General features: G+C 38.5%; 1 protein-coding gene across 1 annotated transcript; it reads right to left on the bottom strand.

Moving 5' to 3' along the window:
* Positions 1–1,112: 1,112 nt before the first annotated feature.
* On the bottom strand, positions 1,113–8,568 carry LOC121862747. The gene is made up of 4 exons (XM_042361069.1): positions 7,811–8,568; positions 7,449–7,545; positions 6,541–6,640; positions 1,113–1,247 (listed from the first exon to the last, which is right to left on the bottom strand). Exons 1-4 carry the CDS (start codon positions 7,902–7,904, stop codon positions 1,113–1,115), a joined length of 426 nt encoding a protein of 141 aa, XP_042217003.1. The 5' UTR covers positions 7,905–8,568.
* Between the last annotated feature and the right edge of the window lie 7,308 nt (positions 8,569–15,876).

Here is a 15,876-nt window from a genome sequence, read left to right as displayed (position 1 = left end):
GAACAAGAAGAACAAGAACAAGAACAAGAACAAAGAGAGAAGAACAAGAACAAAGAGAGAAGAAGAACTTGAAGAAGAACAAGAACAGCCTAGACTAACCTAACTATACAAAGATAAATCAGAACAAAATAACAAAGGAATAAAAGAAAATAAGAAAAACGAATAAAAATTAATAAAGTTTGGAAGATAACGAAAGAATGAGAGAGAGAGAGAGAGGAGATAACGATCTGACTTTAGTCTTTGTGAGCAATTAAACTTGGAGACTCTCTCTCTCTCTCTCTCTCTCTCTCTCTCTCTCTCTCTCTCTCTCTCTCATTCTCTGTGTCTGTTTCTATTTCCTTTCTTCTCCTTTACACACACACACACACACACACACACACATATGCCAGAGTGTGTTGAGAGACACTTCAATACTTAAGAGGTGCCACTATAACGCAATTAAGTAGACACGGATAAGTGGCTTGTTGAAGAGAGAGAGAGAGAGAGAGAGAGAGAGAGTGAGAGAGAGAGAGATTATTCAAGGTGTCTTCATTCTCTATCTCTCTGCTGTCTAGTCTTTCTCTCTCTCTCTCTCTCTCCACTCCTGTATTTCATTCCCTCTCCTAACCCCTCTCTATCACTCCTTACTTCCCTCACCACTCCCCTCCTCCCAGTACCCCAACAACTCCCCTTCGTCCCCAACATTCTACCCCTCACCATTAACCTCCCCCCTCCCTCACCCCCCCTCTCACCCCCTCTCCCCAGGTCCCCAGGTTGGCACAGTGTCAAGTCGCTGCCATACAGAGAGAGCAGAGGTGAGAGAGAGAGAGAGAGAGAGAGAGAGAGAGGGGGGCTACTACCCTTCGTTCACCTCCTTTACCACACTGTCCGAAGAGAGAAAGAGAGGGGACACACCACACTGCTAAAAGAGACCAAGTGTTGTGGTAATATCTGGACAAACTTTACCACACAAACACGAACATTTATGAAACATTAAACCAAACATTATTATAATACTTTCCTTAATAAACTACTAATATCTTTATAGTCTCTAGGTTAGTATAGTCACTGGGTACTTGAGTCACCATCTTTGAGTCACCATCTTTGAGTCACTGGGTACTTGAGTCACCATCTTAGTCACTGGATACTTGAGTCACTATCCTGGCAGAGTCACTGGGTACTTGAGTCACTATCCTGGTAGAGTCGCTGGGTACTTGAGTCACCATTTTATAGTCACTGGGTACAACAGCTGCCATTTTTAACCATTCCTGACAATCGTTTACACATTTATTCTCAAAGGTTCGTATATCTCACATTTCTCTCGTCTTGTGAGGTTGATAGAGTCTCAGGACAAATTTACCGCCATCTTACAGTCTCTGGGTACTTCAACCGCCATATTTAGCGACCACTATGATGACCTCACACTCCGGTGCTACAATGGCTGACAACCTTCATATATCCTGGTGTTCACGACTGAGTGACCTGATATCCTGTCGAGTTAAATCTTCCAATTCTAACGGTTTTTAACTGCCATAACGGTCCTAACCGCCACAACAGCCGTCCTATAACGAACTTTTCTAACGGTCCTATTATTTTTAAACCTCCATAGCTGTTTTATCGGCCATTACGGTCCTAACGGTTTTTAACGGTCCTACCCACCCTAACCGACATAACCGTCCTAACGATTTTCCATCCGTTTGGAAAATTTAAACCTCCACTTCAACCGCTACTTCCCAAAAGCCAAACCCGGAGGAGGAGGAGGAGAAGAAGGAAGAAGAGTAAGAGGAGGAAAAAGAGGTGGAGGGGAAGGAGGGAGAAGTGGATGAGGAGGAGGAGGAAGAAAAAGGGTAAAGAATAATATATGATAAAGGAGGAATGAGGAATAATTAAGAAGAAGAAGAGGAGGAGGAGGAGGAAGGAGAAATAATAATAATAATAAGAAGAAGAAAAAGAAGAGGAAGAAGAAGAAAGAGGAGGAGGAGGAGGAGGAGGAAGAAGAACTCAAAGACCAGAATAAGGAGACAACATAATGGTTTCCGCCGACCCTTCCTGCCGCCATCTTGTGAGGAGGAGGAAGAAGAGGAGGAGGAGGAGGAGGAGGAAGAGGCGATGGGAGAGATGGAGGAGGAGAAGGATGAGGAGATGAAGGAGGAAGTGATGGGAGAGAAGGAAGAGGAGGAACAGGAGGAGGAGGAGGAAGTCATTGATGTAAGAAGAAAAGAGGAAGAAACAAAGAGAAGAAAGAAGGGAAAAGAGGAGGAGAAAGAGGAAGAGGTAATAGACAAGGGAAGTAAAGACGAGAGAGAGAGAGTAGGAAGCAATAAACGGGAAAGAGAAAGGGAGAGAAGAACAAAGAGAGAAAGTGAGAGAGAGAGAGAGAGAGAGAGAGAGAGAGAGAGAGAGAGAAAGGAGACGAAGGAGAGAAAGGAGACGAAAGAGAGAGAAAAAGAAAAAGGAAATATATATATAGAGAAAGAAGACGAAAGAGAGAGAGAGAGAGACACTGTACTCGACCACCTTCACTTCCTCAACTGTAACGTCAGGTGCCCAGAAAAATACCCTCAAATCCCTCCAAAAATATTCCGAAATCGTTAAAATATTCGCGAATGGAAATACTTTGTTTATTTTCTTTAATTCTAATGTGACCAATAAAGTGTTTTACCTGTAATATTGGATCACTTTAATATTATTATTATTATTATTTTTATATTAATAATGATAATAATAATAATAATAATAATAATAATAATAATAATAAAAATAATAATAACAGCAACAACACACCATTAAGCCATAATCACGGGTCAATCCATAAAATAATCGACCTAATGGAATCCCTCAGCCTATGACGTCACATCCACTAATGGCGTCGCCTCTGTTAATCGACTCCCACAAAACACCTTGTCAAGTCGGCATTACGGACACTTACCGGACCGACCCTATTTAATCAATAAAGCCTCATGGGGGGAGGGGGGGTCCCTATTTACTCTGGCCGGCGGGTAAATTGGCTGATGGTAATTGGGGAAGGAGTATTTAAGAGTTACTTGTTATTTTAGCATTATCTTACCCCCATGAGGCCGCACGCGCCCACAGATCAACTCTTGATATCGTTGTCCGATTTCACCTCTGGCTTCGACTTCGATAAATACCATAACATCAATTATTCCCTCAATCTTTCATATATACCTTCATGTAATTTAATATTTACTTATTAATCAAAGTAAATTATGTAAAAATAACAATAATTTATGAGTTTATTTAGGAATTATTGAAGGTAATAAATGTTTAGAGTTTCGGACGCATTTATCAGGTTAATCTCGTGTTATTGATATTGATGATCTTCTAAAAACGTAATGTAATGCTTCTAATTACATTCATGACGTAACAGATAATTATAATCACCTCGAAAATTAAGTTAGTAAATTAATTAAAAGTTTTGTAACGTGAAATATGAGTCAGAGATACGAGATTATAATTAATATTTAACTATCATTAATTTCTAACCTAACCTAACCTAACCAAACCCGCCATTATGTCTAAAGAGATAAAGCCACCAAGCCCGTTAATGAAGCCAGGCTCGCTCCCCGTTGGTCTTTTGTCTCAGTAAAGATGATGATTTGTTATTCACTAACTGGCAACACTCATCATCATCATCTAGTCCAACATTATCAATTTACTGTCTGGCTGACTTCGCATCCCTCAATTAAAACATTAAATCATTCAATAAACCATAGAGTCGGTAATTAAACCATCTGATAATTAAAACTAAAACGATAATTAATAATATTTAGTTACTAATGAGTATAAATCATAGTGTTTGTTTGTTTATTTAAAGAATGGATAATTTTAACGAAGTAGAAACCCTGATGGAAGGATCCGGACAAGTGGCGTTGTAATCCTGCGTAAATCCATTGTAGACCAGCCAAGTAATTTAGCGGCGCGTAAATTTAGCGACACCTTTTCGGACCACTGGTTTATGGCGTCCCCAAAACGTGAGATCAGATAATATTTTATCATTGGGTGAGTTTCTCAGTTCGATTATGAGAGGGAAAGTCTAGAGGTAAAATTATGGACGTTGGCGGGGGAAGAGTGGAGACACGACAGCGAAAATAAGTGATCGGGGAAAAGATTTGGCGGGTGTAAATCAAGGCGTCTCTCCCCTCACACACGGGATTGATAGTGGTGGCGGGTAGAGGGTGATCATTGGCGGGTTTTGCTGCTGTTGGCTACATCACGCCAAATTGTACACCTTTATGGCTAAATCACGCCAAATTGTAGCCTTCCTCTTCCTCACTATAACACCATAATACACAGATAATAATAATGGTTGCCCCTCGTGTAACAGTGATGGCCGGCCCAGGGGCCACCTAGGCGTGAATTTAAGGTGTAGAAGCTGTCGCCAACACAACAACCACACCCTAAGTTAACGAGCTGCATGACCCAGTGTTTAAGGTGTAGAAGCTGTCATAACACAACAACCACACCCTAAGTTAACGAGCTGCATGACCCAGTGTTTAAGTTGTAGAAGCTGTCGCCAACACAACAACCACACCCTAAGTTAATGAGCTGCATGACCCAGTGTTTAAGTTGTAGAAGCTGTCGCCAACACAACAACCACACCCTAAGTTAACGAGCTGCATGACCCAGTGTTTAAGGTGTAGAAGCTGTCGCCAACACAACAACCACACCCTAAGTTAACGAGCTGTATGACCCAGTGTCAAAGAATAGTCCGAGAACACCGGACAACTCGCCAACTGCACTGGCTAACCATTACCCCGGAACATGATCCACAAATCGATTAACATCCAGATCCCCAATCACTGCTGGGTAGACAGAGGCAAATAGCGTAAAGAACTAGCCCATAGTTTCACCCTGCTAGGGGATCGAACCCGGGTCCACTCTCTTGTGAGGCGAGCATGCTGACCATTACACGACAGATCGCCAATATATACAGACATACAAATAATACTTGAAGTTAAGCTCTCATCTGACTACCTTCGCTTAGTAACCACAACGCCTCATTTGACTATTTTACACCCTTCTGCATATCATATCACGTAAATCTACCCCCTCCCCTCCCTTTATACACTTCTATACACCATAATACACACACATACACATAATACAGCCTCTCACTACACCTAGGGGAGGATTTCTGGGGTCGGATCTGATTTCATTCGCTGGGGAGTGTTCGATGCCTTATTTCAAACCCCTTCTGTGTGTGATGCGAGCTTATTCCACGCTAATCTGGCCTTATTTACTGCCCTATACATTAATATACACCATATTCCACAAACATACACGTGATCCTTCAAGCTACACCCAGAAATAAGGTGTATGGAGGTGTATTGAGTTCATTCGTTGGGGTGTATTCATTGCCTTAGTTCCATCTTCCCTCAATACACAGAAAATACACAACTATACACCACTTCTAGGTAATACACCCCGTTAGAGATGTATAGAGGTGTGTATTGGGTGTGGTAGTTAGTTCAGTAAGATTAATTCATTGTGTATTGAATAATATAACGTAAAATTGTTGTATTCATTTCTTATACAAAAAATACACAAATATACATAAATATACACAAATCTATACTAAAATATATACAAATATACGCAAATCTATACAAATATACGCAAATCTATACAAATATACACAAACTATACAAAACGTTCTATACAAATATACGCAAATCATACAAAATCTGCGCAAATCTATACAAATACGACCACACCGATATACCCGATTTTAACGTATATTTAAATCATAATAAAAATTCAATCGGTGGAGAAGTTGGATGGGTTAACCACCCCGATATAAACCACCAATATTACACAAGACATCGGGAGAAAGAAAACGACGGGGAGCAGCTGTTTCGTGCTGATTTATCCGACTAATCAATCCCGCATGGCTATTAATTGACAGGAGGCAATTATATTAATTATCTGTTAAATATCTTAATTAAAAAGGGTCGTTTTGACCGGAGGGGGGGGGGGCTGTGACCGTTACTCAACACCCGATCACAAGTTCTTTTAACAAATATTTCGAAGATTCCAATACTGTGATTTATTTGAATTATTTTACGTATTTTTTTACTTAATTTAATATTTCCAATTATCAGTAAAGGTCTAGTTTATTATATTTTAAATTATTTTACTACCACTAATACTACTACTACTACTACCACTACTACTACTACTTCTACTACTACCACCACTACTACTACTACTACTACTACTACTACGACTACTACTATTACTACTACTACTACTAATGAAATAATAATAACACTACTGCTACTACTAAAACTACTATCACTACTACTACTACTACTACTACTACTACCACCACCATTACTACTACTACCACCTACCTGTATTCTTGTGGTCGTGAGGCGTATCTCTACCATCAGGAGTCGTAGCGGCAGATGGTAACGACACATTACTACTACTACTAGTCGTCGTAATAGTGCTAGTAGAATGGTCGTGGTCGTTGTGGTGATGGTGGTGGTGGTGGGTACGAAGGTGGGGTAGTAGTGATGACGTGTACCCACCCCCTACCCCCCCTTTATGGTCGTCACCTCGGCCCCCCACCGCCATGGAGGTGACTGCCTTAATTGGGTCCATTCCACCTGCGGCACAGCTGGCCAGTCCTGGGAACCTGGCGGGGCAAAACAAAGATGACTCAGCGATATTATAATGTAAATAAAGATGACTCAGCGATATTATAATGTAAACAAAGATGACTCAGCGATATTATAATGTAAACAAAGATGACTCAGCGATATTATAATGTAAATAAAGATGACTCAGCGATATTATAATGTAAATAAAGATGACTCAGCGATATTATAATGTAAACAAAGATGACTCAGCGATATTATAAAGATGACTCAGCGATATTATAATGTAAACAAAGATGACTCAGCGATATTATAATGTAAATAAAGATGACTCAGCGATATTATAATGTAAACAAAGATGACTCAGCGATATTATAATGTAAACAAAGATGACTCAGCGATATTATAATGTAAACAAAGATGACTCAGCGATATTATAATGTAAATAAAGATGACTCAGCGATATTATAATGTAAATAAAGATGACTCAGCGATATTATAATGTAAACAAAGATGACTCAGCGATATTATAATGTAAATAAAGATGACTCAGCGATATTATAATGTAAATAAAGATGACTCAGCGATATTATAATGTAAACAAAGATGACTCAGCGATATTATAATGTAAATAAAGATGACTCAGCGATATTATAATGTAAATAAAGATGACTCAGCGATATTATAATGTAAACAAAGATGACTCAGCGATATTATAATGTAAATAAAGATGACTCAGCGATATTATAATGTAAACAAAGATGACTCAGCTATATATAGATTGACAAGAGAGGAATAGGAGCATAATAGATATAGATAGATAGACAGATAGATAGATAGACTTACCTATAGGTACAGGCTGACCAATCAGGAGCCACCACTTCCTCGCTCTTGATGTTGAGTGGTGAAGTCATCATGGTGGTCCCGCCCCCTAGTGCCAGGCCTGGGGGAGTACAGTGTATGTTAGTACTTCTGTGTGTGTGTGTGTGTGTGTGTGTGTGTGTGTGTGTGTGTGTGTGTGTGTGTGTGCATGTTGAAGATACAGTCATCACCTGTACTATTTACCTGTACCTTTTCTCTCTCTCACTCACTCACTTTCTCTCTCTCTATCTACAAACATTTTTCTCTCACTAAATTAACCAGTTCTCTCTCTCTCTCTCTCTCTCTCTCTCTCTCTCTCTCTCTCTCTCTCTCTCTCTCTCTCTCACCTTGCGTCTTGTTCTGCAGGTTGTGGGTCAGCAGGCCACGCTTCAGGTCCAAGGGGTTCTGGTAGGTGCAGGCTGAGGCAGGTCCTTCATACATCTTGGTGAGGCTAATTTAACTTTTGTTCCCACGCTGGAGGTAATTTTCCCACGCTCACTGGATTTTTCTCACGCTCACCTCTAGGCTCTCATGCTCCTTGGAATGGTTCTATGTCATGCTCACCGCTATTTTCCCATGCTCTGATGCTATTTTCCCCACGGTAAGTACTATTTTCCCATACCCGACACTTTTTTCCCACGCTTAGAACTATTTTCTCACGCCCTAATAATTTTTTCCCGCGGTAACTATTTATCACAGTTCCTCCCCCTATTTCCCAAGCCCTATTACTATTTTCCTACTGTAAGCACTATTTTCCCACGCTAAGCACTATTTTCCCACGCTAAGAACTATTTTCCCAAGCTCACCACAAATTTGACACGCTTGTAGACATTTTCCCATGCTCATTACTATTTTTCCACACCCACAACATTTATTCCCAGAGTCATTGTTATTTTCCCACGGTTATAACTATTTTCCCACGCCTACAACACTAACCCGGCTATTATTTCCCACGCTCAGGGCAATATTCCCACGCTCAGGACAATATTCCCACGCTCAGGACAATATTCCCACGCTCAGGACAATATTCCCACGCACTCCAGCTACCTCACGCCCACACTCAGCTACCTCACGCTCACACTCAGCTCCCTCACGCCCACACTGAAATAGTGGGCGTGGCAATTCTGTGGAGAGAAAAGAATTGAAATTAGATAAACATTTGTAAATATATTTAACATTATCATAATAAGTTAACGTTGGGATCACCTGATGACTAGGCCCCCAGCTTATTTCACCTGATTAGGCCCCCAGCTTATTTCACCTGATTAGGCCCCCAGCTTATTTCACCTGAAGATTAGACAAGCTATCTCTAGCTATGGATGTTAGGTTAGGTTAAAATTAGATTAGGTTTGGTTAGAATTTGGTTAGGTCTGGTTAGGCTACTCTTAAGGTGGGTTAAGCTGAAGGTCTAATCTTAAAGTGAACCAATTTTTCTACAACATTATAAATAGAGAGAGAGAGAGAGAGAGGTACCATCTCTCCTAAGAGGGGAGACCACATACTAATGGTTAGATAGCGTGACACTTCCCCTTTCCTCCCCTCACTCCCTAGACACATCTCTCCTCCTCTCCCCTCACCCCTAACCTTCCTTCTCACTGTCTCGCCTTTCCCCCTCTTCCTTCCCTTTACTCTTTCCCCTTCCTTCCTTTTCTCTCACCCCTATTTCCCCTCTGTTCCTCCTCTCCCCTCACACCGTCTCCTCCTCTCCCCTCACTAGCAATATAATTCCTTTCCTTCTCCCATTTCCTTCTCACATCCTCTCTCTCTTCTCTCTCCCTCTCTCTTCTTCTTTCTCTCTTTGTTTCGTCTTTCATCTTTCTTCTCTGCTTAGCCTGTCTTTCATTTCTCTCACTCAAATTTGATACGGTCACACAAACACGCCAAAATATTACTCAATTTCTAAATTAATTCAGAACACAAGAGTCGCTGGTTCTATCCCCGGGGCGCCCAAGTGGTCCACCCAGGTGCAGAATGGGGTACCTCCTTGTACCAAGACTAAGTAGAGAGAGAGAGGAGAGAGAGAGAGAGAGAGAGAGAGAGAGAGAGAGAGAGAGAGAGAGCGAGAGAGAGACACAACACCAGGTTATAAGCACAGAGAGAGAGAGAGAGGAAGAGAGATTGATAGAGCGAGAGATAGAGATAATGAGGTGAAGAAATAAAGGAAAATAAATAGAGAGAGAGACAGACACGAACAGAGACAAAGAGAGAGAAAGAGAAATAGTGACACAGATAAATAGGTATATAAACAGAGAGACGATAACCTAATAGATAAAGAGAGAGAGAATTAAATAAACAAAGACATGAATAGAGAGAGAGAGAGAGAGAGAGAGAGAGAGAGAGAGAGAGAGAGAGAGAGAGAGAGAGAGAGAGAGAGAGAGAGAGAGAGAGAGAGAGAGAGAGAGAGAGAGAGAGAGAGAGAGAGAGAGAGAGAGAGATTTCCAGTCACAAAATCACCAAAAAAACTAAAATACCTCAAAACAAGACAGAAAACACCACCAAAATAATGGATTTTTTTTAATAACCACCACATTTATTCGGATATTCCCTGGAATTTTCTTATCCGAATTTCCTTCTCTCTAACGGAAATATAAGCCGGTATTCGTGAGTGGATAAAAACCGCCATAAAACCTTGTATACAAAACCACAAAAGTATAAAAAGTTACGCCATAAAAAAGTATTAAGAAATTCCTCCCCAAAATATAATCCCAAGGCAGGTTGGAGTAGGGTGGAGAGGTGGGCGGAGTCTGTTTATCGCTTGGCTCCTCCCACACCGGACGAAGGCCAATCAGCTATCCCCCGGCAAGTACGTCATAGCCTCTTGACCAATCAACGAGAAGGATGTAGTTACCAGAGGCTGCTAGATTTATGGTCGCTGCCGCCGCCCCATATGTAAACAAACCCCGACTCGATAATCTCAAGTTGTTTATTTTTTACTGTTTGTTTGTTGTTTATCAGTTGTTTACACTATTAATGTTAACTAAACATAAAATAACAAATAAATAAACAAAATTTAACCCTAAAATCACCTAAATTAACGAAAAAAGTGAATTTTACTTCGATAATTGATTAAAAATTGTCGGATTGTCTATCTATCTATCTATCTATCTACCTATATCTAATTAACGAATAAAGAAGAAACAGAAGAAAGCAGACGATAACTACGACACACAGAATAAATAATAATAATAAATATATTGAACTATAGATGGAAAGAGGACAAAATAAAGATAATAAAGATGATAATTAGAGAATAACTGAATAATAACGAGAAAAACAACAATAATTATAATAATAAGGAAATAATGATAATAATAAGGAAATAATGACAATAAGGAAATAATGACAATAATAACGATAATAATAAGGAAATAATGATAATAATAAGGAAATAATGAAAAGAATAACGCTAATAATAAGGAAATAATGAAAAGAATAACGATAATAATAAGGAAATAATGACAATAATAACGATAATAAGGAAATAATGAAAAAATCAGGAAATAATGTAAGAAATTGGGAAATACTGACAAAATAAGGAAAATAAATAAGGCGACAGGACATAAATGATAAATGAGGAGAAAATGTGTAATAACTAAATAAAATGATAATTGGTAGAATAGGGAAGAGGAAGAAGAGATAAAGATGGTAGAGAGAGAGAGAGAGAGAGAGAGAGAGAGAGAGAGAGAGAGAGAGAGAGAGAGAGAGAGAGAGAGAGAGAGAAATGTAGATAAAAGAGAGAGACAGATAGACAGAGAGATAAAGAGAGAAAAAGAGAGAAATAGCGAGAAAATGAAGAAAGAGAGAGAGAGAGAGACAGAGAGAGGGACAGATGCAGAGAAAAGAGGAGATAGAGATATGCAGACAGATAAAAGAAACAGATAGTTAGACGGAAACAGAGATAGACAGATAGATAGATAGATAGATAGATAGATAGATAGACGGAGAGAAGTGAGAGAGAGGGAGAGACACAGAGAGATAGATAGACAGGGAGAGAGAGAGAGAGAGAGAGAGAGAGAGAGAGAGAGAGATCACAGACTGCCAGATAAAAGAAAAACAGAGAGAGAGAGAGAGAGAGAGAGAGAGAGAGACGAAGACAAACAAATAAACAAATAAAAATCAAGAGAAACAAGAAAATTATGGAAAAACAAACAACAAAATCAAGAAAATAACAAATTAACGAATAAGGAATTACAAATAAAATAAGATAAACAAAGACTAAATAAGATAAACGCACAAACAATAGAAAGAAAACGAAAAAACAAACGATATTTTTATTAAACATTAAAATAAAAATGTTAAAACTCTGATTATTTTAAGATTGTTAATAAAAATAAAATAAAATAAAATACGTGAAAAATATTAACACAAAATTATCAATAACCACAAAATTAATTAAAAAAACTATAAAAATAAACAAAAATTAACAATATTAATGTTATAATAATTAAAAAATTTATAGAGAAATATTAAGAAAAATTACACATTAACATTAATTTAACAATATTAAATTAACAAATAAACGTAAAATATTAACAATAACATAAATATAACATCACCTATAAACCTCCTCTACATTAGGGTCAATATTTAACAAAACTAACATCACCTACCGCTATCAGGAGACACGTCACGGTGCATATAATTAACACAATTTAACTAAAGGTAACTAACTAACATAACTCACAGGTACTTTGCTCTGTAAGTTAAAAAATTATGTTAAATTTAATAAACTATAATGGTAAAATGTTTTCTATTGTTAACATTAAATTATATAGGATATTTAACATAATTTAACACGGTTGAAATACACATCACCGGGTAGAGTTAATTTGCGCCGTGATGTGGTAAGATTTTAACATAACATAAGATAGTTTATAACACAGAAAAATGTTGTAGTAACTAGCGCTCTGTTATACTAATTTTAACCTGATTTCACACATATTTAACACAATTATTCGAGAGGATTATTTTGACAATTGTTGTAGTGATAATTAAGGCGTTAAATTATTTTATTATTATTATTATTATTATTATTATCACTTATTATTTTCTATTATTATTATTAACCAAATTGAACCAAATTAAAAATAGTTTGAAAAAATATTTGACGATTAATTAAACAACAAATTATTTTTTTATATGAAAATAGTTATTACCGTCAATATCCCCAAATTATATTATTCAAATAATAATAAAAAAAAAAAAATCAAGATAATTACTTTGAGTTGAATTTATTCCCGGGGTTTAAAATAAATGATTATTGGGGTAAATTTACTTAGAAAAAAACTAATACAAATCTACGATCATTTTAACGTCTAGTACGAGTGTAACCGGGGGGAAGGGGGAAGGGAGGGGGGGAGGTGGAAGGGGAAGGAGGGAAACATATTAATTTATTTTATCTCTGACACACTTCAAATGGCCTTTATTCTTATTTATCAACTGTATTTTATATTTATTATCGCATTTTATCCTTTTTCTCGTTTCTGGTGGAATAAGAATCAAGATAAAAGGAAGAACTGAGTCACAGATGATGATGCTGGTGACACGTGTCTTTGTTATTGTTTATGTTGTGTATATGGTGACGTATTGATGACGTCACCGGTAGATGATGACGTAGCTGATGACGTCACCGGTAGATGATGACGTAGCTGATTATATTATTTACAGTGTTGCCATATTTAACTACGGTGTTTAGCGACGGTGCCATATTTAACGGAGGGATTCATTTCGTTATAAGAGATTCATTTCGTTATAAAGGACGTAATGACAGAACGTTTGTCTCTATGTAAAGGGGAAGGTAGTACTTATGTATAACGAACAGGACGGTAATATACTCGCTATAACGAAGTGAATAACAGAAAACCTCTCTATAACGAACAAAAAACCTCGATAAAACGGAGACATCAGAAAACCTCGCTATAACAGATATAACATCAGAAAACTTTCGCTATAGTGAACAGAGCATTAGAATACCTCGCTATAACAAACAGAGCATTAGAACACCTCGCTATAACAAACAGAACATTAGAACACCTCGCTATAACAAACAGAACATCAGAACACTTCGCTATAGTGAACAGAGCATCAGAACACCTCGCTATAACAAACAAAATTAGAACACCTCGCTATAACAAACAGAACACCTCGCTATAACAAACAACATTAGTAAACCTCGCTATAACAAACAGAACAACAGAACACCTCGCTACAATGAACAGAACATTAGTAAACCTCGCTATAACAAACAGAACAACAGAACCTCGCTATAATGAATAGAACATTAGTAAACTTTCACTATAACAAAACCAGAACAACAGAACACTTACTCGCTATAATGAACAGAACATTAGTAAACCTCGCTATAATGAACAGAACATTAGTAAACCTCGCTATAACAAACAGAACAACCAGAACTTCTCGCTATAATGAACAGAACATTAGTAAACCTCCGCTATACTCAACAGAACAACAGAACACCTCGCTATAATGAACAGAACATTAGTAAGAAACCTCGCTATAACAAACAGAACAACAGAACACCTCGCTATAATGAACAGAACATTAGTAAACCTCGCTATAACAAACAGAACAACAGAACACCTCGCTATAATGAACAGAACATTAGTAAACCTCGCTATAACAAACAGAACAACAGAACACCTCGCTATAATGAACAGAACATTAGTAAACCTCGCTATAACAAACAGAACAACAGAACACCTCGCTATAATGAACAGAACATTAGTAAACCTCGCTATAACAAACAGAACAACAGAACACCTCGCTATAATGAACAGAACATTAGTAAAACCTCCTTTATAATATAGGGCAGAACGTTAGTAAACTTACCTCGCTACTTAACAAACTACTGAGAACAACAGAACACCTCGCTATAACAAACAGAACAACAGAACACCTCGCTATAATGAACAGAACATTAGTAAACCTCGCTATAATGAACAGAACATTAGTAAACCTCGCTATAATGAACAGAACATTAGTAAACCTCGCTATAACAAACAGAACAACAGAACACCTCTCTATAATGAACAGAACATTAGAAAACCTCGCTATAATGAACAGAACATTAGTAAACCTCGCTATAACAAACAGAACAACAGAACACCTCGCTATAATGAACAGAACATTAGTAAACCTCGCTATAACAAACAGAACAACAGACCACCTCGCTATAATGAACAGAACATTAGAAAACCTCGCTATAATGAACAGAACATTAGAACACCTCGCTATAACAAACAGAACAACAGAACACCTCGCTATAATGAACAGAACAACAGAACACTTCGTTATAACAAAGATAACAATAACAATAACAATAATAATAGAAGATGAAGAACAACAACAACAATAATAAATTAAACAACAGCAGAACAATTCCTTATAACGACCATAACAACAGAACACTTTGTTATAACGGAAAACAACACAATAAAACTCGATATAACGGAAATTTGATCATAAGTTTTCGTTTAACGGATTATTCACTTTTACGATTTCGTTATAATGGAGAGATATAATGTACTTTGTTATAATTATTGGATGTGTGTGTGTGTGTGTGTGTGTGTGTGTGTGTGTGTGTGCGTGTGTGTGTGTGTATCTTTATCTTCCTTTCTATCTTTCTTTGTCTCTATCTAGTCAGTGTGTATCTCTCACTCTCTTTCTCTGTCTCTCTCTCTCTTTCTCTTCCTGTCTGTCTGCCTGTCTGTCTGTCTGTCTGCCTGTCTGTCTGTCTGTCTGCCTGTCTGTCTGTGATTAATTTTGTTTATTCATTAAATTTCAACTTTTTGTATATAAGTGGGCGGCAATGGGTGGGAGAGGAAGTGGGTGGAAGTGGATAGGAGTGGGCGGCAGTGAGTGGATAGGAGTGGGTGGGAGTGGGTGGGAGTGAGCGACAATGGGCGGCAGTGGGTGGGAGTGAGATGGGGTAATTGAGAGAGGGTGTGTGGGCGGGAATGGATGAATGTGGGTGGATATGGGAGAGTGGGTAGCAGTGGGTTGGTCAGCGTAGGTGGGCTGGAATGGGTGTGAATAGGCGGAGATGGACGGAAGTTCGCATGGGTAGATGGAAGTGGGCGGCGATGGACGGAAGTGGGCGGGATAGAAAGAAGTGGGTGGGTAGGCCTGCGGGAAATTAATGGGTAGGTGGGCGGGAGTGGGTGAACTTGCTTGAGGCCAGGCAGGAATGTGGGTGGCGATGAATGGGTGGGTGGGCGGTAACAGATCGAAAAGTGGGCCTTGTTGGGTGAAAATGGGTGTGTATATTATTATTAATTAGGAGTGTTTTATTCATGGAAAAGGGGTGGGGTGGGAAGGGTTAGTGGCGGTGGGCGGCGGGGGGGGCGTAAGCATTCATGAATAATGGGCGGATGTGGGCGGGGGGGTGTGGGTC

This window comes from Homarus americanus, unplaced genomic scaffold (genome assembly GCF_018991925.1).
Source record: "Homarus americanus isolate GMGI-L3 unplaced genomic scaffold, GMGI_Hamer_2.0 scaffold59514, whole genome shotgun sequence".
Lineage (NCBI taxonomy): Eukaryota > Metazoa > Arthropoda > Malacostraca > Decapoda > Nephropidae > Homarus > Homarus americanus.
This window is presented reverse-complemented; position numbering and strand designations above follow the sequence as displayed.

Excerpts from the sequence above, each read along its gene's own strand:
- LOC121862747 (XM_042361069.1), bottom strand. The coding sequence starts at position 7,904 with ATGTATGAAGGACCTGCCTCAGCCTGCACCTACCAGAACCCCTTGGAC. Across the intron at positions 6,641-7,448 it reads TGGTCAGCCTGTACCTATAG|GTTCCCAGGACTGGCCAGCT; the intron begins GTAAGTCTATCT and ends TTGCCCCGCCAG. Across the intron at positions 1,248-6,540 it reads GTGACGACCATAAAGGGGGG|GAATGGTTAAAAATGGCAGC; the intron begins GTAGGGGGTGGG and ends AACGATTGTCAG.